Source organism: Pan paniscus, chromosome 10 (genome assembly GCF_029289425.2).
Source record: "Pan paniscus chromosome 10, NHGRI_mPanPan1-v2.0_pri, whole genome shotgun sequence".
In the NCBI taxonomy this organism is placed as follows: domain Eukaryota; kingdom Metazoa; phylum Chordata; class Mammalia; order Primates; family Hominidae; genus Pan; species Pan paniscus.
Window position 1 is genome coordinate 114,698,864 of NC_073259.2, and position 21,911 is coordinate 114,720,774.

At 42.4% G+C, this 21,911-nt stretch overlaps 1 protein-coding gene across 5 annotated transcripts in view; it reads left to right on the forward strand.

The window, feature by feature from the left end:
- The window catches only part of RFX4 (regulatory factor X4), a 178,014-nt gene that overhangs the window by 58,077 nt on the left and 98,026 nt on the right, over window positions 1-21,911 (forward strand). For all 5 annotated transcript variants that reach the window (XM_034934393.3, XM_034934392.3, XM_008957974.5 and 2 more), the window contains one exon: window positions 11,722-11,845. In XM_034934393.3, coding sequence (XP_034790284.1) covers window positions 11,722-11,845 — 124 coding nt within the window. The remainder of the gene's footprint in view (window positions 1-11,721; window positions 11,846-21,911) is intronic.

The following is a 21,911-nucleotide window of genomic DNA, read 5'->3' on the forward strand; positions in this document are numbered from 1 at the left end:
TTACCTACTCTGGAGGCTGAGACAGGAGTATCGCTTGAGCCTTGGAGTTCAAGACTGTAGTGGCCTGATTGTGCCACTGTACTCAAGCCTGGGTGACAGAGCAAGACCCTGTCTCTATTTAAAAAAACAACTAATGATTGATAGATAAACAAGTAATATATTACATAGTGAGAAGTGCTGTGCAGAGACTTCAACTTGGCTAATACGATAGTGTCTGAGAGGCTATTTCAGGTTGAGCAGTAAGGGCAAGTTTCTCTGAGAAGGTGATATTTCAGTGGATACATGTATGACACCATGACAGTGTGAAAACCAGGGACAGGGGAATGTTCCAGGTGGAGAGAACAGCTTCTACAAAGGCCCCACTGTTGCAGGTGACCTCTCCAGATTGAGCAGAGTTGTGCATACAGGTGGTTATTAGGGCATGCACCCAGCCTCCATGCCCATATGGGTGTGAGGGATGCTGGAATAGACAGAGGGGGTGTTAGGCAGTGAAGAGGTTATCACAGAGGCTTCAGCCAATCCTACAGGAAGTTCTGAGGTGGAGATGGCCAGTTAAAAATGATCTGAATCAAAGCAACGGATCCAGACCTTTATCCCCCAACCCCATTGTCCATCACTGAATACAGGCTGCCCCCAGGGTGGGGGTGTAACTTGGGAGAGGCAGTTGCCTTCATGTTTTGCTGAGGATCACTCCTTGGAATGATTCAGCCTCCCAGTAGGGGGAACAATGTCTCAGTGCCTCAGGGCAGTCTGGGCACACTCAGCGTCCACCACTCCTTCCCGGGATGGGAGCAGGCTGAGCTTGCTGAAGGACCAACGAGAAGGTGGCCCATGTGGTTGGAGCATAGCACACATGGAGGAGAGTGACACAAGATGAGGTGGGAGAGGCAGGCAGGGGAGAGGCTACATAAGCAGTAGGGAAAAGAAAGTAGGACATTAAACTTAGATAGGAACAGTCATGCTTAAAACGGTGTGGAGAACATGTGACCTCCTACGTAAAGCTGCACATGTATCATCTTTTTAAAAATATGGTTTCAGTATAAAAACTTTCTCTCTCAAAAGAGAGTGGATGCACCCTCCATTTTACAAGGAAAAGTGACATGATTTACAACGTGTCCCCTTTTTGCTGTGGCTGCTGTGGGGTTGAGAGCTAAATCTGATGCTTACATACTTTTGCAATCACTTCTTTCCTTTGTCTAATTTTCTTCTTCTTTTGCTAGCTTAAAAAAAAAACCAGGATATAAGTAAATTTAATAAATATATTTTTGCTTTACTTTTATTTTGTTTACACAAGAAATACATTTCCTTGTTAAAAAATTAAAAACATTATAGGTAAGACTCCAGTCCATTTCTCCTTGTAGTTCTTTGCCTTCTCCTCAAAAGCAACCCTATTCAGTGAGACATGTGTGTGCATGTGTGCATTTGTGTATATACATATGTGTAGATATGTATTACAGACCCTTCCCTATGAATTTGCACACATATGTATCTGTAGAAGTTTCTGAAGTATGGTTTTTAATTTAGCATTGTCTCCTTTATAAAAAGCATGCAGATGTATTACACTAAAAATATTGACCCGCAACCTGTTATGCTGTATTGATCCACTACTTGCTTTCTTCCTTAGTAGAATGTCCTGAAGCTACACTCATGGTTCATAAAGAACAACCTCATTTTAACTGCAGCTCAGTGTTCAGCATAAGACAATGGCAGAATTAATGTTGCCATTTCCCTTTTTTTTTTTTTTTTGAGACAGAGCCTTGCTCTGTCACTCAGGCTGGAGTGCAATGGTGTGATCTCGGCTCACTGCAACTTCCACCTCCCAGGTTCAAGCAATTCTCCTGCCTCAGCCTTCTAAGAAGCTGGGATTACAGGCACGCACCGCCACATCCAGCTAATTTTTGTATTTTGGTAGAGATGGGGTTTTACCATGTTGGCCAGGCTGGTTTTGAACTCCTGACCTCAAGTGATCCACCGGCCTCAGCCTCCCAAAGTGTTGGGATTACAGGCATGAGCCACCCCACCCGGCGCCACTTCCCTTTTGATGAACATTTAAGTTTTGTTCAAATCTCATCTTTGCCATTACAAGTAGGGCCTCACGGAACATCTTCGTGTGTGCCCCCTTGGACACTGTGGGAGTGTTTCTTCATGTCTGTATCAAGAAGCAGAATTGCTCCATTAACACTTAAAGTGTTGATGGGATTGCAAAATTACCCATCAAATGGCTTTACCATTTTATATCTTCATCTGCAGTGCAAAATACTTACAAAACAAAACAGGAACCTAATGCTAGGACAAGCATCTCATTCTCTGAGGCATTTATGTCCTTCATGCTGTGCCCTCTCTCCAGCGGCAGTGGCCAGCCCCTGAGGACAGAGAGGAGGGCAGGCCCAGGAAAGGACACTGGCCGCACCACTAAGGCGCCCGCCACCCGCCTGACAGTGTCGAGCTCTCCTGGGACATTTGGCTTGTTATTGGAATTGGGTTAGGAGCTATTTGCTTCTCCTTCTTCCCCTTCCTTGCCACAAACCCCCTCCCCCTCCCCCTAGAACAAATAACACCGCTCTAAGAACAAATAATACAGCAGCCAAGCAGCCTAAAATAATTGGGGACACGTGATCTGGAGGCAACTCCCAGCAGAAAACAGGCAAATATTGTCAAATGCCTTCTGCCAAACACTTTCCAGCATCCTTGGTCACGAGGGTTAGTAAATCCCAACTCACTGGGGATGGTGAGCGCTGCTGGAATCCCGGCCGCACAATAACCTCTATTCATGCAGAGAATTTCGAAATGGAAAGCAGCCTGTTCCGCAGTCCCGGCCTACTTGCTGCCAACACATGCCCCCTCCGTGCCCCGCCCTCGCCCGCCACCCTTGCCGCCCTTACCCAGAGCTCCTTGTACGCCTTCTGGGTGGGGACGTTTTCCCTTCCAGCAATTTACCGAAGAAATGAGGCTCTTCCAAAAAGGAGGACAGAAGATCAAATTGTCACTTTCGGGGGGGATTGGGGGGAGATTTTCCTTTCTTTTGAAAAAAATTAAATTGAGGACTTGGGTGGTTGACAAGCTATCAATATTCCAAATTAATATGAAACAAAAGAAATTTAGAATTTCTCTTTAGAATGTTCTGGAAGGTCATAGGTAAGACATTGGGTTTGGCACTGTTCCAAAGAAGAAATACATTTGACATTTTAGACCAGATCACAGCTGCTAGACCAGACTCATTGGATGTAACCGATAACTGACATTTTGCACCCGTTTGTGACTTGATTCTTACTCAACAGTGACAGAACATTGCTTTCATAATGTGAGTTAGGTAACATGGTTCTAAAAAGGGAGGCTGAACACTTTTAGCTCTGAACACAACCAGTGTTGATAGATAATGCCACTAGATGTGACTGTGTCCCTCCGGATGACCTCAGCTACAGATGGAGAAAGGTCAGTTAAGCTGGACAACCCAATGCCAAGGGCAGAAATTTCTCAGGGAATGAGATGCTGTGTTGTGGAACCACAACTTTTTTTAAAAAAAAGTATTTTGTGCTGTGGGTAAATGTGTCAAATGGTAAAGCCATTTGATGGGCAATTTTGCAATCCATTAGCATTTGAAGCACATGTAGCCAGCAGCTGTGCTTCTTGATGCTGGCAGGGAGAAACACTCCCACACAGGTGTGTAAGGGGGCACATATGAAGATGTTCTGCAGGGCCTTATTCATAATGGCAAAGTGCAGTAGAGATGAGTAGAGTACTGGGTATAGGTGGAAAGGGACCACTGAGGAGGTAGCTTCTGGTAGGGGATGGTGCCAAAATCACCTCAGCTACTGTCCAGGACAACCAGAGCTCTGGGCTGCAAACCTGTAGCCTAGGCCCCAAAAGAAGCATTCGGAACCGAATGGAAATTGCAACACTGTGCTTAATACATTGCCTAGTTTTATCCAAAAAAAAAAAAAAAAAAAGAGGGGACTTGAATAACCAAAAACTGAGCTGAGAGATTCCAGAAGCTACCTAAGCCCAGGTCTTACTAGAACACTAATTCAGTAGGTTGTAGGTCAAACCCAGCGTAGGAATTGGATGACTACTGTTCTGGTCCAGTTTAGACATTACAATGGCAGGAATAAATCTCTGATTCAGTCCATTGCCCCACATCAGCCAAACCTACAGGTTCAGCAATCACCCGTGGGGTGCCAGGCTTGTCAGGTGATGTCACTGCTGAGCACACCTAATCCTCATGAAAATCCTGTAGAGAAGGCAGGACAGCTACCTGTATTTAAAGAGGAGGAAACCAAGGTAGTCTCTTTCTACACAAAGAGGGGGACATTCCTGACTCCCCAGGGAAATCCTCAACAACAAGGAAGCTGGGTCAGCTGAAGTCCCCTGAGAAATGTCAGTGTCCACACAAATGCATGTTTCTGATTGGCTCGTCTACTTGGCAGCAAAGCATGGCTTAACGGTTGTGTAATGAAATAGATTGTTTTTTTGTTTGTTTTATTTTGCTTTGGAGTTTTCTAGACTTAGCCTCAGTCCTAACCAGAGCCTGTATGAGCCAAAGCCCACTGTTTTCTATTCATTTGCTGTCTGGTGGTGTTATCTCCCTAGCTCCCATCTTCCTTCTGGTAAACTGTCAGTTTCTTAAAGGCTGGGGCAAGAGTAGCATCTTCTTCTTCATGGCTGTATTCTACAGTGCCTGGCATATAGTAGGTGCTCAAAAAATGTATTCTGACTAACCAAATGAATGTCAGTCTCTGGCACATAGTGAGAACTTTAGAGGCATCATACCTGAGTTCATACTTTTTAAGCCTAGCTTTTCCCAGCGGAGTCGCTGTGGACAAGCCACTTTACTTCCTTGGCCCTCCATTTCTTCCTCTATGTCCTAGGGCATAGTGTTTACTCATCTTGTGGGGGTAGTGATAGCCAATATGAACATCCCTAGCGCAGGGTAGGCACTTGAAAATATAAATCAAATATATTAATATTAACCATGCTTTTCCTTTAACTACCCAGATATTAAGATTAATAAAATACCAGAATCCCTTGACCTGTGCAAAAGCCTGCCTTCCTTCTTATTGGCCTTTCCTCCTTTCCCCTCCTTCCTCCTGCAGTGTTTACTGACTGTGTTCAGGACACAGTGTTAGGAACTATGTTAACATCAATAGGAATTTGGTTTGATCCCTGCCCTCAAAGGACTTTCAGTTTAAGATACAAAACATTACCTGAATATTCCACAATATTGTAAAATAATGCTAATCATTACTCTTTATTGAGTGTCCCCCACAATAAAGGGCCTCAGGCTGTGCATGGATTCTTGTCTAGTCCTCACAGCAAGCTTGGGAGATGGTACAGTTTCTCTCATTTTACAGATGAAGGAAGTGAGAGAGTTCAAGTAACGTGCCCCAGGCTATATGCTTGTAAGTGGTGGAGGCAGGATTCAAAGTCAGTGATCTCAAACTCTAAAACCAGTGCTGGCTCCTGATGAAGCTATTTGAGCCATAAGCTATGAGGAACCATGGCCATCCCTGGGAAGTAGTGAGAGCTTTACAAGCAGAGGATGTGGCTTTTCCTACAGACATAACAGCAGCTGGCATTTAGACCACTGCAGCACTCTACATGTTATTGAATGAATAAATGAATTTGGCAGGGAGGAAAGGATGAAGAAGTGGTTAGCAGATGGGGTAGAGTGTGCACTGAACATAGTTCCATGGAAGAGAAATGTGAGTTGCACCTTGATGCGTGGAACACGGTGGGGGAGGTCATCCCCTGCGGTAGGAAGGTGATGGATCGTGTGTGTGGGTGGAAGGTGACAAGGTGTGTCTCAGGAGCAGGAAACAATCCAGTTGGCTGGAAAGAGGTATACGTGTGGGAAAGCAGGACGGAAAAGGAGCCAGGGGCCTTGGATGCCACGGTCAGGAATCCAGACTTTTGTGGAGAGGGAACAGGGAGCCGTTGACGGGTGTAGACTACTGTCTTGTCCTGATTGCTTAGCAAGGGTTTTTTTTTTTCTACATAGTTTACAGTCTCAGATCTCTGTGACAACTTCAGTGATAAGTTAAAATAGTTAATATTTTAAAAAATCCTGTTGTCTTGTAAAGTCTGGGCTTTCTGTAAAAAAAAAAAAAAAATCCTGTGGGGGTTTTTTTTTTTTTTATTTTTGGTAAAAGAGAATGAAAAAGTTTCTGTTCTTGACATGTGTTCAAGAACTTGAGAAGTGGGCGCTTTGAACTGACGCAGAGCGACCTTTCCTAAGAATACATCGATCATGCTGCCCCCATGCTATAAAACATCTAATCAGTTTAAAAGATCTCTGCGTATACATATAAGAAATCACAGGTTTAAAATGAGGACAGTGGGAAATGATGCCAGGTGCCGAAACATTTGCTTTTCATTGTAAAGTGCTGATACAAAGCTTCCTCCATGTGCCTTAGGAGGCCACATGCTGAAACCCTGTGAGGAAGTCTTCTCAAAAATATATAACTCAGATAATGACTCATGTGAGCTAGCAGACTGAGCTCATTATCTCTCCATAATAGGATAGGCTCAATTCAAATATAATCAAGTTGTTAAATAGAAGATAAGGAAAATGGAAGAAGTGGGAATTTTTTTGTGATCATTAAAAAAAACCCAGGTATAATGGAGCATTGTTCACCATGTCAGACTAATGATGTCCTCTAAAAGAGAGGAGGAAACGAGAAAATTTCATCAGATATGAAGAAGAATAATTAACTGCCTTTCTTTCTGCCATGCCTTGGTCAGGGAAGTGGACATTCCAATTAGCAACTTTAGTAGATAGGCAGAACCTCTGGTTTTGGGCAAAGGTGTCATGATGCTATTCCTGTAGAAACTTATCAAGCATCAAAGGGGCCCTTCCATGCCAATTACATCCATTTGTTCATAGAGCTTATTAAAATGCTTCGTAGTTATAAGCCACCTAGTTACTTTGAGGCTCAGAAGCTCCGGAAAGAGGAACAAAACGTGGGCTGAAATGTAGTAATTTAGGAGGCTCTGGCCTTTGACAGGTAACTGTTTAATTAGCTCAGCCTGTGTGAACCATGACTTACACCCATCTGATTTGAATAGTTTGTTGCTGCTATGGGTTCATTTGATGTGATGTTTCTTAACCATGATCTTGTATTTTAATCTTGACCTCTTGGCCAGATTTAGTGAGCACACAAGCCACCAGAACAGCAAATGGAAACTGAGGCACAAGGAGCTTAAATAAAGTAACTTACTTAGAAACTCATGCTGTTTAACGCTGCATTTGAAAGCATGATTTTCACCCTTAACTGTCCTCTCCTTCTGCATTTCTGATCGTGGAGAATGGAGCCCCCCATTCATCCATTCTGCCCAGTTAGGAACCTGAGGGTTTGCTTGGTTACTCCTGTCCTCCTCACATCTGGCAGCATGAGGCCCACACCCTAAGTGTTACCTCTGCCCCCACAACCATTGCTTCAGTTCATGCCCCATCATTTCCTGCCAGAACTATTATAGTAGCTCCTAATTGGTCTCCTGTGTTCATTCATTCATTCAACAAGTCCTAATTAATCAGCCACTATGTGCCAGGCTTTGATCGTCCTCCTGGGCCACCTCCCCTAGAGGTACAGAGCAAACTTTCCAAAGAATGCATTGATCATGCCACTCCCATGCTTTAAAAAATCTAATTGGTTTTAAAGGATTTCTATCAATTTAAATAATCATATGCAAGATGAATTCTGAATGGTTTGAAATGCACATTTGTTTAGTGTGTTCATGGATTTTTTTTTAGCCAAAATAAATTCTAGGAAGCCATTAGCAAAAATAAGCAAAAAGGGATACTTTTATCTTCCCCACAGCTTGTCATACACAAAATTGCAGTTGCCCAAATTGTTCATGTGTATGCATGAGACTGGAAAATGTTCCACTACAAGTGTTGAAGTTAAATCTCTTAAAAATTGCTTAATGGAACTCTCAAAAGTCAAAGATGGCCAGGCGCTGTGGCTCATGCCTGTAATCCCAGCACTTTGGGAGGCTGAGGCGGGAGGATCACTTGAGGTCAGGAGTTCGAGACCAGCCTGGCCAACATGGAGAAACCCCATCTTTACTAAAAATACAAAAATTAGCCAGGTGTAGGACACCTGTAGTCCCAGCTACTCAGGAAACTGAGGCAGGAGAATTGCTTGAACCGGGGAGGCGGAGGTTGCGGTGAGCCGAGATGTCGCCATTTCACTCCAGCCTGGGTGACAGAGCGAAACTCTGTCTCAAAAGAAAAAAAAAAAGTCTAAGATGATACCTATGAGACAGGTGTTTCGTTGTTGTTTTGTTGTTTGACATTCTTTTATTATACTCAAGCCATTCCTGGCAAATAGAACGTATTAAGCTTTAAATTAATGTCAGTTATTGTTGTTACTGATGATATTATTATTATTATCATCATTATTATTCCTATAGCATCCCGGAAGCACTCAGGTCTTCCCGACTCCTTTGAGTCTTTGTTTCTTTCAGTCCTCCTGAGTACAATTCTACCACCTTCTTCTAAAATAACATTTTTATAGTAACTCTTCAACTCCAAGTGGGTGCTAAATTCTTAAGCCAAATCATATCCATTGGTGTGGCATTTAAAGACTCCCTCCACCTCCCATAGTTCTTCCCTTTAGATACCCTTTCCTTCTCTCTTTACTCAGATCAGCATCTCCATCATTAAAAGCACATGGGACTGTCTCCCATCCTTGCTGTTCTACTTGCCTGGAACCTCCCTCCCTCCCCCAACTACCGTGGCAGAATACCAGAGAGATTTGGAGTGAGACAAACCCTCCTATTTACTAACTGCATGACTGGGCAAATGAGTTACACCCTCTGAGCCTCAGATTCCTATCCTGAAACATATGTATAAATACCTACCTCATGCCATACGGTTATTGTGAGGTCAAATGAGACCATGGATACCCAGTGCCCAGCACCTAGTAAGAGCTCAACAGATGCTAACTGTTGTTGTTACACAATCCTAAACCCAACTCTTCTATGAAACTTTAATTATCTACTCTCATCTACACATCAGTCTCTCCGTTTTCCCACCTTCAACTGTACCTATGGTCAGGAGTTTATAGTAATTAAATATTATTTCTTGTGCATATGTCTCCCCAAATAGACTGCAAAGTTAACTAGGACATAGATCATGTCTTATGCCAACACAAGTGCCTACAGGAGCCAGACAAGGAACAGAAAATAGACAGGGTACAAAGAAATAGGGAGGAGTGAGGACTCTGGCCAACTTCAGGGCACATGTAGCTCTGGCCAATTGTTGTCGTGCGGGAATATGGGTCCAGTGTTGCCAGATCTCAGCTTTTTCAAAAGAAGCCAGAACTCCAGATTCTTATGTGCAATGTCCTGAATTTTAAAAATTGGGCCAACACTGTTCAGGCCAAAACAAAGCATGTCTGTGAGACCCCAGTTTGAGAAAGCTGTCTTATTCAGATGGCCCCTACAAGTTTGTACGCGAGCTGGTTATTTGGACCTCTGAACTCACTTTTATAGAGAAACAATGCCGTGAATGGCAGTTAGGGGTCCAGGCTAACCTCCCAGGCTGATTTTCATTCATACTGGACCTGAAACTTAGGACAGTCCTAAGAAACCTATTCTTTATGTGAAACCCTTTTCCCACTGGAAAACACACTTAGAATTCCAATTTATGATGTCAAAGACATACATCAGAATGTAAGCCTGTTCAGGACAGGACCATTGTTTTGTTCACCACTGTTTCCTTAATGTCTAGAACATTGCCTGGCACTTAGTAAATATTTGTTGAGTTAAAGGTTATCTGTGTCTTTGTCCATCTGTCTACCATTAATCTGTTCACTGTATGCAAGCATGGACTATCTTGCTCACTGTGATATCCCCAGCGCCTGGCAGGTGATAAGATCAATAAATATTTGTTGAATGAATAAATGACTGAAATAATCTATCCATAAGACACTTATTGAGCCCCTACTGTGTGCCAAGGAATATGCTGGACCTCAAGGATGCAGAAGTGACTCAGACACTATCCCAGCCTCAAGGAATTTGATCACCTAGAAAGGATTACATCAACTCTTTCTGGGAACATTTCTAAAAACTATCCCAAGTTACTCAATGTTCCCCATCCCAGAAGTGCGGGAAGTAGATGAGATGATCGGGGACTATTCAGCACCAGGTTTTGTCTTGGTGCTGACAGGTCTGTGTCCCTAGGGTTGTATTCCCCGTCTGTGGGGTTTGGGTATGAAATGATTGAACTGATGTTCTTGCAATCACATGTTGGAATGAGTTGAGCGAGTGCTGCCCTTTCAAGTGGGCACCTTGGGGGGCCGTGTCCTCATTCCACTTCACTTACGACAGCGCTGGGCCACTTCTTTGGCAAATGCTCTCAGAGGGAGTTTTGAAGCCACTTGAGGACATTTATTTCATCACTTTGGAATTATGCCTTATTTTTGACCAAAAAATTGGGGGTGGGGGATGGTTTTCCAGTCACTTTATCCCCCAAACTTGCTTCCAAATGACTTTGGGTTGTTTCCTAAAATCTAGTTAATGATCAAAGGAGAAATGTTTCCTGTTGGTGCGTTGATTTAGCAGTAGGTGCCCCAGGCTTCGAAGGCATGACCCTAAGAGAAGTTCCCAAATTGTCTTGTGCCACAGCAGTTTTCTTGGGAAAGGTATTTAACTTTCCAGAGTGCCTAGGACAATGGAGGCAAGATTTATTTGGATGCCTACATTCTGGTGTTTGGGTTAAAGAATAATAAATTTTTTAAACCCTGTGTCTAATTTTTGTTTATATCCCCAATATTTAGCACACGGTCAGGACATATAGTGCCCAAAAATGTTTTCTGGAGAGGAAGAACGAATCATGAGGAGGTCTGATGTCTTCTCAGTGCTTCCCATGCACGTGCCAGGCACCATGCGGATGCTTGTCACACGTTACCTCATCTGATCATTATAACCACTTTAGGAGGCACTTACAATTCAATCCCACCAAAAGGAAACTGAGGCCTGAGCTTAAGTAACTTGCCCAAGGTCACCAAGCCAGCAAGTGACAAGGCTGGGATGTAAACCCAGTTGTAGAAAATCTCTCCTACAGAATCCCTAATGGAGACTCACTAAGAAGGTGATGGGTATAGAATCATTACCCCTAGCACAGCAGAGGAGAAGAGGATTCTAAAGTAATCATGGGGCCAACTTCCTCCTCTGGTCATGAGACCTCCCTTCAGTCAGCAGATCAGTGGCTGTACAGCTATACAGGCCTCTCCTGGGGCATTGGTTTTCCCAGACAATCCCCCTCCATAGCATGTGTCAGCCAAGGAGCTCCAAGATGTTGACACATCCTCCTTGGGCTTTTAGCTGTTACAAATGGCTCCTCAAGTTGGTCTGTGGTTCCATTCCTGGCTGATTGGGGCACCCACAAGACCCTATGTAGTTTTTGGAGTTTGCAGGTATCTGATCTAGCCAGAACAAGGCCAGGTCAATGACAGTACAGAGTAGAGGATCTGGGAATTTGGGCTGAAAAAGTAGCCTGGTGTCATACCCAAAGGGGCCAGGATTCTGACACTGCCAAGCCACTAATGCCAGGCATGACCTTGGGCAGCTTGCTTTGTCTTCCTGGGCCCCAGCTTCTCCACCTGTAGAAAGAACGTTATTTCTAAGGACTGCCCATCTCTGGAGGACTAGAAAGAACAGACCGTTCTTGCTTGGGGAAGGTAACACATTTTTTTGCTCATTGGGCGTTTATTTCCCTAGGCTGGAGGAGAACTATGAGATTGCAGAGGGGGTCTGCATCCCTCGCAGTGCCCTCTATATGCATTACCTGGATTTCTGCGAGAAGAATGATACCCAACCTGTCAATGCTGCCAGCTTTGGAAAGGTGAGTCCAGCCTCATCAGGCTTGTCCTCCCCACCACCCCAACTTTAAGTAATTTATGCACAGTTTTAAAGCATTTTAGTTATTTTTTTAAAGTTATCAAAGTACTTACTTACTTTGGTACTTTGACAACTTCAACTTCACTGTAATACTTTGCTATCAAAATTTCAAACAATTCAAAAACATTGTAAAGTAAGAAAGGAATGTCTCACTTGAATTTCCTCAGTACTTAATTTTCATGAAGTCACTTATTTTCTCTGAGAGGCAAATATTGAACTCACAAGTGTGTTACATGGATGTCAATCAGCCTGGGACAGGCAACCTGCTTGGCTTAGTCATGTGGATGCCTGGAGAAACTGGAAATGGCCCTGTATCCTTAGACTGGAGGTGTGGGAGTCCTCTGCAAAGAGTGGTACTATTTGCATTATCACTACAGTCCAGACTGTTCTCTTTCCACCTTATAATAAAAATACAATCCACATTTAGAGCTATGTCTACAAAAAATTGTTAGCAGTGATCATTCCCATTTAATAGGCCAAGGTAAGCTGTTGGGGCATTCTTTAAGACTGATCATTTATTTATTTGATGGCTACACCAAAAAAATACCCAATTTGAGTCAATACATCTAAACCTTCCTCCTTTTGTTAGCTTCCTTTTTCTATGTGTAATTTTTCCTGCATCTGCTAACAAAAATAGGCTTGTTCTGTACCACGATTTTTTATCAGTTTTCTGAGTGCAGGAATATGAAGTGCTGAAATGGCAGAAAGAGGTCAGTGTGTGAGTTTCAGAAATTCCCTTTTCAGATCCCCAAAAGATAAATCATCAGTAGGAAAAGACAAAGAGCCGTGTTAGGGCTGAGCCAACCACCCTGGAGAGCCCAAAAATGGAGTGGCTGAGAAATGGCTCCATTCAATAAATGGGAGGATGCTCTGTGATGACTTGGGGAGGAAAAAACATTTTTGTGTTGATTAACATGATTTCTCCAAAGTGAAAGGGATTTTTTTTAAAAGTCAGTGGAGAAACTACCTTTGACTCTTTCTTTCATTCATTGCTTCAATCCTTCAGTATTGGTAGAGACTGGCTGTGTGGCAGGCCCTGTGTTAAGTAGTGGCAGTGGGGACCCAGAAAGGAACTCAGTATGGCTCTGCTATGGAGATGCCCCTCAGCAGGTGGGAGAAGGGAGAGCACACAAGGTGGATGTGTATGCTACCAGAGCTTGGTCAGGAGTTTGCGGTCCTGGAATATTCAGTGGCACCTACAAACCCCTTGCAGAGGCCACAGTGGAAAGCCCAGATGAGGCCTCTTACATACAGGTTGGGGACAGATTGGGTGAACCAAAAGACCAAGAATCCTGACTTTCCTGGACTTATTATCTAACCTCTCTAAGCCTCAGCTGCCCCAGCTTCCTCAGGGGGATGTTGCAAGAGTCAACTGAGATGATGTCGGTGGATGATGGAAGGTACTGTTTACTCAGTCATCCAATAACTCAGACATTTATTAAGCACCTACCATGTGCAATTACAACTGTTGCTGTTATGAATTCTGCATGAGATGTCTGTGCATAGACATAAACAGACATTTGTTAGCTTATATTCTGCAAAACAAATAAAAACCCTCACCACTTGTAGAAACTCCAATTTGCCTGCACAAGAAGCCTCTATTCTCTTTTCCTCAACTACTTTTGTAACCCTATTAGCTTGTGGTTTTCTTGACCTCCTGATCTAGGTAAAATCAGTTTAAGCGCACGCCTTCACCTCAGCACCCCAGTCCCATTTTCAATTTAAGTCTCAAGCCTGCCCCAAGACTTCAGCAAATCTCAAGGCATTTGCATTCTCAGGGTCACCTTGACTTGAGACTCTTCCTTCTGGTCATTAGCCATGTGTGGCTGTTTAACTTAAACAAAATAATAACTTCAGTACACTAGCAGTTGCATTAACCACATTTCAAATACTCAAGAGCCACATGTGACTAGAAGCTACCATATTGGGCAGTGCAGAATGAAACGTTCCCAGCATCACAGAAAGTTCTATCAGAGAGTCCTGTGTTATACTGCAGTGAGCCAAGGAGGAAACTCAGTACCCACTTTGCTTTTCACAAGACAGCCCACAGGAAGCCTCTGTGATCCTAGTAGAGTGAGATTTGTAGGAGAGGTTTACATCCCAAACAGGGTTAACATCCCAAACAGGGTCCTATGGAACAGACATCCCCAACAGGGTCCTACGGAACAGACATCCCCCACTTCAAAATGCTCTTCAGCCTCTTCACCACAGTGGGGGCTTACTGGCCCTGCCCCTGATGGTTCCCAAAGCTAGTCCCAGTGCTTCTCCACTCTGCTGTCTCCCTTTTCTCCTCTTCCATCTCCCTTCTCCTCATTCTCCTCTCCCCTTCCTCCTTGAGACACCCCCCACCAAATGTCTCTCTTCTGCGATCTTTGGTTTCTGCTGACATCTATGCCCGTAGAGGTACCTCACTCACCCCAAATGGCATTTCAAAATATTTTTCTGAACAATACATTTCCTCCCTAAGAATTACAGTGCCAGCTGCTTCCAAAATCTTCATTTAAAAAACATCCGAACTCCATCTTATCTTCAGCCTTAAAACAAGGAAATACTCTAATGGCATTAAGAACACAAATGCAAATGCTCTGTGCGGCTGCCTTGCCATCAGTTTCAAATGGACTGGGCATTGGAGCTGTCCTTCCAGCCACAGAGGACAGGAGCTGCCTGCTAAGGGTTTCCACACTGAGCTTGCTGGATTGAAATCCCAGACACATTTGCCTTTCCTGAGGACTCCAGCATGCTGCAGCTGCCATCTCCTTGAGAGAAAGGGACTAGTTGTTCTGTGAAACTTTGAGATGAAATCGTGGACAGTCTTCCTTTGAGCAGATCCATCCAAACTTACAATTCATTGATGAACTTTTAACTTAGAGCAGGCGAGGTTTAATATTTCAGCTTAGCTTTTGGAGAACAAATACATTGGTAGTAGTCTCTACCCAGTTTGCAAGTGGGCTGAGGCAACACAGACATCAATGCTGAAGCTGTCCCCCAGGGACAACCAGGGTGACCTGGTTGGGATACCGTTCTTCATAAAGTGGGTGGCAGCCATTGCTTCGCTGCAAGTAAGATCTGAAATGTAAATCCTCTTTCCAAGTCTGTGGCCAAGCCCCAAAAACACCGGCTTCCAGTAATGCTGTATTGACTTTGGGTCCCAGAATTAATTTAGGGAGTATAGAGAATGTGAAAGCTTCTAGCTGAACTGGTCTTGTGCCTGCTTTCGCTGTTAAGGGTAATGAAAGTTCACCCAACTTGGAGTCACTGAACTTTTCTGAGCTCATATTTCCTTATCTTTAGACAGGAATAATCCCTCACAAAACTAGGGATAAAATGAGACAGTGCTTATGAGGGCGTTTTTTGAAACTGTCAAGTGCTCTACCCATCAAATAAATCATCATTCTCTAAATGATGGCCTCATTCCATCTCACCTCCCATCCTTCCTTACCATGCTTTATTTTTCTTTATAGCATTTATCATGACTTGAAATAGATATATTTATACATTTATATAGTATAGTTTTCTCTCTCTCTATAGATATATAGCTAACTTTCCCTACTGCTACTCTATGCTTGCCAAATATCTATATCTATGTATACACCTACCATGTGAGTATAGAGAAGCATTATATATACATAATGATTTTGTTTTGTCTGTCTCCTCTAGAATGAAAGCTCTATGAGGACTTTTTGTTCATTATGCATCCCCTACACCCAGAACAATGCCTGGCACAGAATAAGCCCTCAGATATTTGTTACATGTTGTATGATTTATATTTACATTACTTGTCAGGGACCATGTGAATCACTTTTACGTATGTGAACTCGTTTAACCTTCATGATAATAACCCTATGAAACTGGTGTTGTATCCATTTTCCATTAGCCCATTTACTGAGTAGAAATGAACTTATTGAGGTACACATGGAAACTAGCTGTATTTTTACTTACTTTGAAGAATCGCCTTCAAAGTTCTCCCTCCAACTCTTCCTGCTCTGATGATGATGTCTTCAGAGGAAATCCCACAGCATCTGGCCATGTTCACCCATCACATCAGTCTTGGCTGAATAATTACAGCTCATTCTCAGCTATTAAAAAGCGTAGTTCAGTCCAATTTAAAACTTCAATCTCACATCTAAGTCAGACCTTCTTCCTCCTTGTGGCTCAGAATTTGCTCTGGGAAAGAGGGGTAGGATCAGCTTTTTCTCCTTCCTTTTCTGGCTCCTCCAGGGTTGGGGTTGGGAGACAGTGGGGGAGGAAAGGCAACAAGAGTCATTTGACAAACTGGTGCTCACTGGGGGCTTCTCCTAGCTATAAGTGCCTTCTGCTATGACTGTCACCCAAATGCTGGGGCCAGGGGTCCTGTCATAGGTTTTGGGGGAGCCACTGTGGATCTCTGTCCACATTAGCTGAGAGATGTGCTCTCTAGCCAACCTCCTACCACCTCCACTCACAGGCTGCTTTGGCCCCGCAGGTAACTGAGGAGTCCCTCTGTAGCTCTGTTATTGTGTTGGAAGCTTCTGGCCAACTCACTGCACACCGAGTGTTACACCCTGATTCTTAGAGATGCCCAGAGGAGCCCCAAAAAGCAGAACTGGCAGATAGAACAGGCTGAACTCAATGAAGCATAAACAAAAAATAGCTTTGCTTTGTTCCAAGTTTGTCTATGGCTCACTTCCTTCCCTGACCCCTGATTGTTGCATGGCAGATTTAATAGCTTTTGGGTTATTGATTATAAGAACAAGCATCTTCTCAATAATTTATACTCTTTTTTAGATGTTAAAAGTCCAGTCCAGTCCAGTTCTTGAATTTAAAACTGCAGTCTCACATCCACTTCAAAACTCCTCCCTAGCCCAGCTGGGGTCTGGCTATCTGTGGCTTGGGGACCCACAGTGAGGAAGGGAAGAGTGTGATCTGATCTTCTCCTTTCCCTGACCATTCCCTCCTGCTCCTGGTCCCTTTAGGTGTGTTAGACTGAGAAAAAATACTTCCAGAATATAACTCTAGCTCTCCAGGGAAACAGTGAAATAAATTTTTAGAGAACAACAGAACTATAAATTGAAACAAACATACAGTAATAGGGATCACAATTGGCATGCACATGACGTTGTCCAAGCTTATTAATAGGCAATTTTTTAACAGATGGTAGAAGTGTCTAGCTCTGTCTAACTTAGAATGCAACATTCAGTTTTCATACGATTAAATAGCAAACATTTATGTAGGGCTTTCTGTATACCTGGTACTGTTCTAAGCACTTTACATATATCAACCGTGTCTAGTCCTCTAAATAACTCTATGAAGTAGATACTGTTATTGTTCCCATTCCATGGATGGCAAACTGAGTCCCAGAGAAGCTGGATGATTTGCCAAGTTCACACAGCCAGTAAGTGGTGGACTCAGGATGTGAACCAAGGAAATATGGCCCCAGAGCTCATGCCCTTAGCCACCTCATTTACACAGGATGAGTTATTTCAGGGCTAGGCTAGGTATGTGTGGAGGCAGGTTTTGTGCACACACTTGTCCTTTTGACTTTGTTGTAGTCATTAGTAGTCATCTGGTGATCTCCTAGGTGATGGAATTTTGGAGAGAAGTCTCAGCCTCTCTGTATCTCAGGGATCAAGTGTGCTGATCACTGCAGTTGAGAAATGCTTTCCCAAATCTTCCCAGCTGGGGTGTTCTGGGTACTGTGAACTCTGGGGTACTGAGTACTAACTCCCTCAGCACCCGGGTTCATCCATTTATCTGATATTCATTTATCTCGTGTCTGTGTGGACCCAGCCCCGTGCTGGGAGATGGGATACAGAGTGAAGTCTGCCTCCGAGGAGAAGGCCCTGTAGAAGAGACATATACACATGAGTGACTGCAAAACAAGATGGCAAATGCAATTCCTGAGTGTGAATGCAAGATTGGAAGGGCACAGGATTAGAGGGATGCTTCCTCCTTGTAGGGGTGAGGGGCAGCCTGAGAACCAGGCTGGTTGTGGAAAAGCTCCAGGCACTGAGCATCCCCCTCTCTCAGCCCACAACCCTGGAAGGTCCATGGAAGCTAAAGTGGGTGTTTTAATTTCACCAGAAACCTCCTTCTCCTGCTTGACCACTTGTCTTTCAGAAACTCTGAAACAAAAACTCTACCCACACAAAGATGGAGCATCACTGCATTTGGCCAACAAGCTAAGCCTTTTCAGAAAGAACAACTGAGCCTCAGATTTTTGAGAAAAGAGAACATCTCTAGCCTACAAATGAGTTGCTTTCCAAGCATTTGTAAGCTGCATTTCAGTAGAGCAGAGGTCCTCAACCCCTGGTCTGTGGACTGGTACTAGTCTGTGGTCTGTTAGGAACTGGGCCACACAGCAGGAGGTGAGTGGGTGGGCGAGTGAGCGAGCATTACCTCCTGAGCTCCACCTCCTGTCAGATCAGTGGTGGCATTAGATTTTCACAGGAGTGAGAACCCTATTGTGAACTGCGCTTGTGAGGGATCTAGGTTGTGTGTTCCTTATGAAAATCTAATGCCTGATGATCTGAGGTGGAACAGTTTCAACCTGAAACCATTCCTTCAACCTGTCCAAGGGAAAATTGTCTTCCATGAAACCAGTCCCTGGTACCAAACAGGTTGGGGACTGCTGCAGTAGAGGCCACAAAGTGAAAGAATGTCTTCTTCAACTCACACTTATTGAGGGCCCACCATGTGCTGTAGCCCATGGAATTTCCAATAATGTCAGGTTTTGAGCCCTGAACTTGAGGATCTATCACCCTTACTCACCATGTGATGATGGGCAGGTCCTTTTCCCTCTCTGAACCTCACTTCCTCCATCTATCAAATGGGGAAGTTAGTCTACAAGCATATGAGGATCTTACCGTATTAGCCCAAAACACTTTTCAACTAGAAATCATAAAATAGCTAACACTGACTCTATGCCAGTTCCTGGGCAAGCCCTTTTCATGGGTTATCTCATTTAATCCTCGCATACTCTGTGAATGAGATGCTGTGATCTGGGTTTTTTGTTTGTGCATTTAAAACTTTTTAAAAGAGAAATTTTAGTTTGACAGCAAAGAATAAATTGTACAGAGATTTCTCATATACCCCATCCCTACACTTGCCCAGCCTCCCCCATTAACAACATCCCTCACCAGAGTAGTACATTTGTTACAACTGATGAACCTACATTCACACATCATCACCCAAAGTCCATAGTTTATATTAGAATTCACTCTTGGTGAATTCACTCACATTGGTGAATTCACTCACATACTGTGAGTTTGGACAAATGTATAATAACATGTATCCATTGTTTTGGTATCATGCAGAGTATTTTCACTGCCCTAAAAATCCCCTGTTCTCTGCCTAGTCCTCTCTCCCTGTCCCCTAACCCCTGGTAACTACTGATCTTTTTACAGTCTGTAGTTTTGCCTTCTCCAGAATGTCATATAGCTGGAATCGTACAGTATGTAGCCTTTTCAGATTGGCCTCTTTCCATTCATAATATGCATTTAGGTTTCCTCCATGTCTTTTGTGGCTTGACAGCACATTTCTTTTTAGTGCTGAATAATATTTCATTGTCTGGAGGTACCATGGTTTATTTATCCACCTACTTACTGAAGGATATTTTGGTTTCTTCCCATTTTGGCAATTATGAATACAGCTGCTATAAATATGCATGTGCAGGTTTTTGTATGGACATAAGTTTCCAACTCCTTTGGGTAAATACGAAGAAGGGCAATTGCTAGATTGTATGGTAAGAGTTTATTTAGTTTTGTAATAAACTGCCAAACTGTCTTCCAAAGTGGCTGTACCATTTTGCATTCCCACAGCAATAAATGAGAGTTCCTGTTGCTCTACATCCTCACCAGCATTTGGTGTTGTCAGTGTTCCAGGTTTTGGCCATTCTAATAGGTATGTAGTGGTATGTCGTTGTTTTAATTTGCATTTCCCTGATAACATGTGATGAGGAGCATCTTTTCATATGCTTATTTGCCATCTGTATATCTCTTTGGTGAGGTGTTTGTTAAGTAAGGTCTTTGGTCCATCTTTTAATTGGGTTGTTTGTTTTCTTATTGTTTTTAAAGAGTTATTTGTATCTTTTGAGCAACAATCCTTTATTAGATGTGTCTCTTGCAAATATTTTCTCCCAGCCTGTGGCTTATCTTCTCATTCTCTTGACATTGTCTTTCACAGAGCATAAAATTTTAATTTTAATGAAATCCAGCTTATCAATTATCTCTTTCATGGATTGTGCCTTTGGTGTTTTATCTAAAAAGTCATCATCATACCCAAGGTCATCTAAGTTTCCTTCTATGTTGTCTTCTAGGTGTTTTACAGTTTTGTGTTTTACTTAGATCTATGATCCATTTTGAGTTAATTTTTGTGATGGGTATAAGGTCTGTATCTAGATTCACTTTTTTTGCATGTGTATATTCAGTTGTTCCAGCACCATTTTGTTTAAAAGATTATCTTTGCTTCATTTATTGCCTTTGATCCTTTGTCAAAGGTCAGTTGACTATATTTATGTGGGTCTGTTTCTGGACTGTCTATTGTGTTTTGTTGTTCTATTTGTCTATTCTTTTCCCAATACCATACTGTCTTGATTACAGTAGCTTTATTGTACATCTTGAATATGGGTGGAATCAATCCACCAATTTTGTTCTTCTTCAATATCAGGCTGACTATTCTGGGTCTTTGGCCTTTCCATAGAAACATTAGAATCAATTTATTGATTGCCAGAAAATAACTTGCTGGGATTCTGATTGAGATTGTATTGAATCTATTGATCAAGATGGGAATAACTGACATATTGGCAATATTGCATCTTCCTATCCATGATTATGGAATCTCTATTTTTATCTAGTTCTTCTTTGATTTAGTTCATCAGAATTTTGTGGTTTTCCTTGTATAGCTCTTATACATAGCTTGTTAGATTTCTACATAAGTATGTCATTTTGAGGGGATGCTAACATAAATAGTGTTGTGTTTTCAGTGTCAAATACCACTTGTTTATTACTGGTATATAGGAAAGTGATTGACTTCTGTATATTAGCCTTGTATCTTGCAACCTTGCTTATTAGTTCCAGGAGATTTTTTTTTTCTTTTGTAGAATCTTTTGGATTTTCTACTTGGACAATTATGTCATCTTTGAACAAAGAGTTTTATTTCTGCCTTCTCAATCTACATGCATTTTATTTCCTTTTCTTGTCTTATTGCATTGCCTAATGCAGTATGATGTTGAAAAGGAGTGGTGAGAGGAGTGGTGAGACATCCTTGGCTTGGTCCTCATCATAGTGGGAAAACTTTGAGTTTCTTATCATTAAGTATAACGTTAGCTGTAGGTTTTTTGTAGATATTCTTTATCAAATTGAAGAAATTACCCTTTATTCCTAGTTTGCAGAAAGGGTTTTTTTTTTTTTTTTCAAATCGTGAGTGGGTGTTTCAATTTGCCAAATACTTTTTGTGCATCTGTTGATATGATCATATAATTTTTTAGCTTGTTGATGTGATAGATTACATTAATTGATTTTTGAATGTCAAACCAGCCTTGTATATCTGGGATAAATCCCACTTGGTTATGGTGTATAATTACTTTTATACATCATTGGATTCAATTTGCAAATATTCTGTTAAGAATTTTTGCATCTATGTTTATGGGAAATTGGTGTGTAACTTTTTTTAATGCCTTTTATCTGATTTTGGTACTAGGTAACAGCTGACCTCATAGAAAGAGTTAGGAAGTAGTCCCTCTGCTTCTGTCCTCTGAAAGAGATTGTAAAGAATTGACAAAATTTCTTCTATAAATGTTTGGTAGAATTTACCAGTGCACCCATCTGAACCTGGTGCTTTCTGTTTTGGAAGATTATTAATTATTGATTCAATATACTTAATAGATATAGACCTATTCTGTCTGTTTCTTTTTGTGTGAGTTTTGGCAAATCAAATCTTTCAAGAAACTAGTCCATTTCATCTAGATTATCGAATCTGTGGGCATAGAGTTATTTATAGTATTCCTTTATTATCCTTATAATGTCTATAAGATC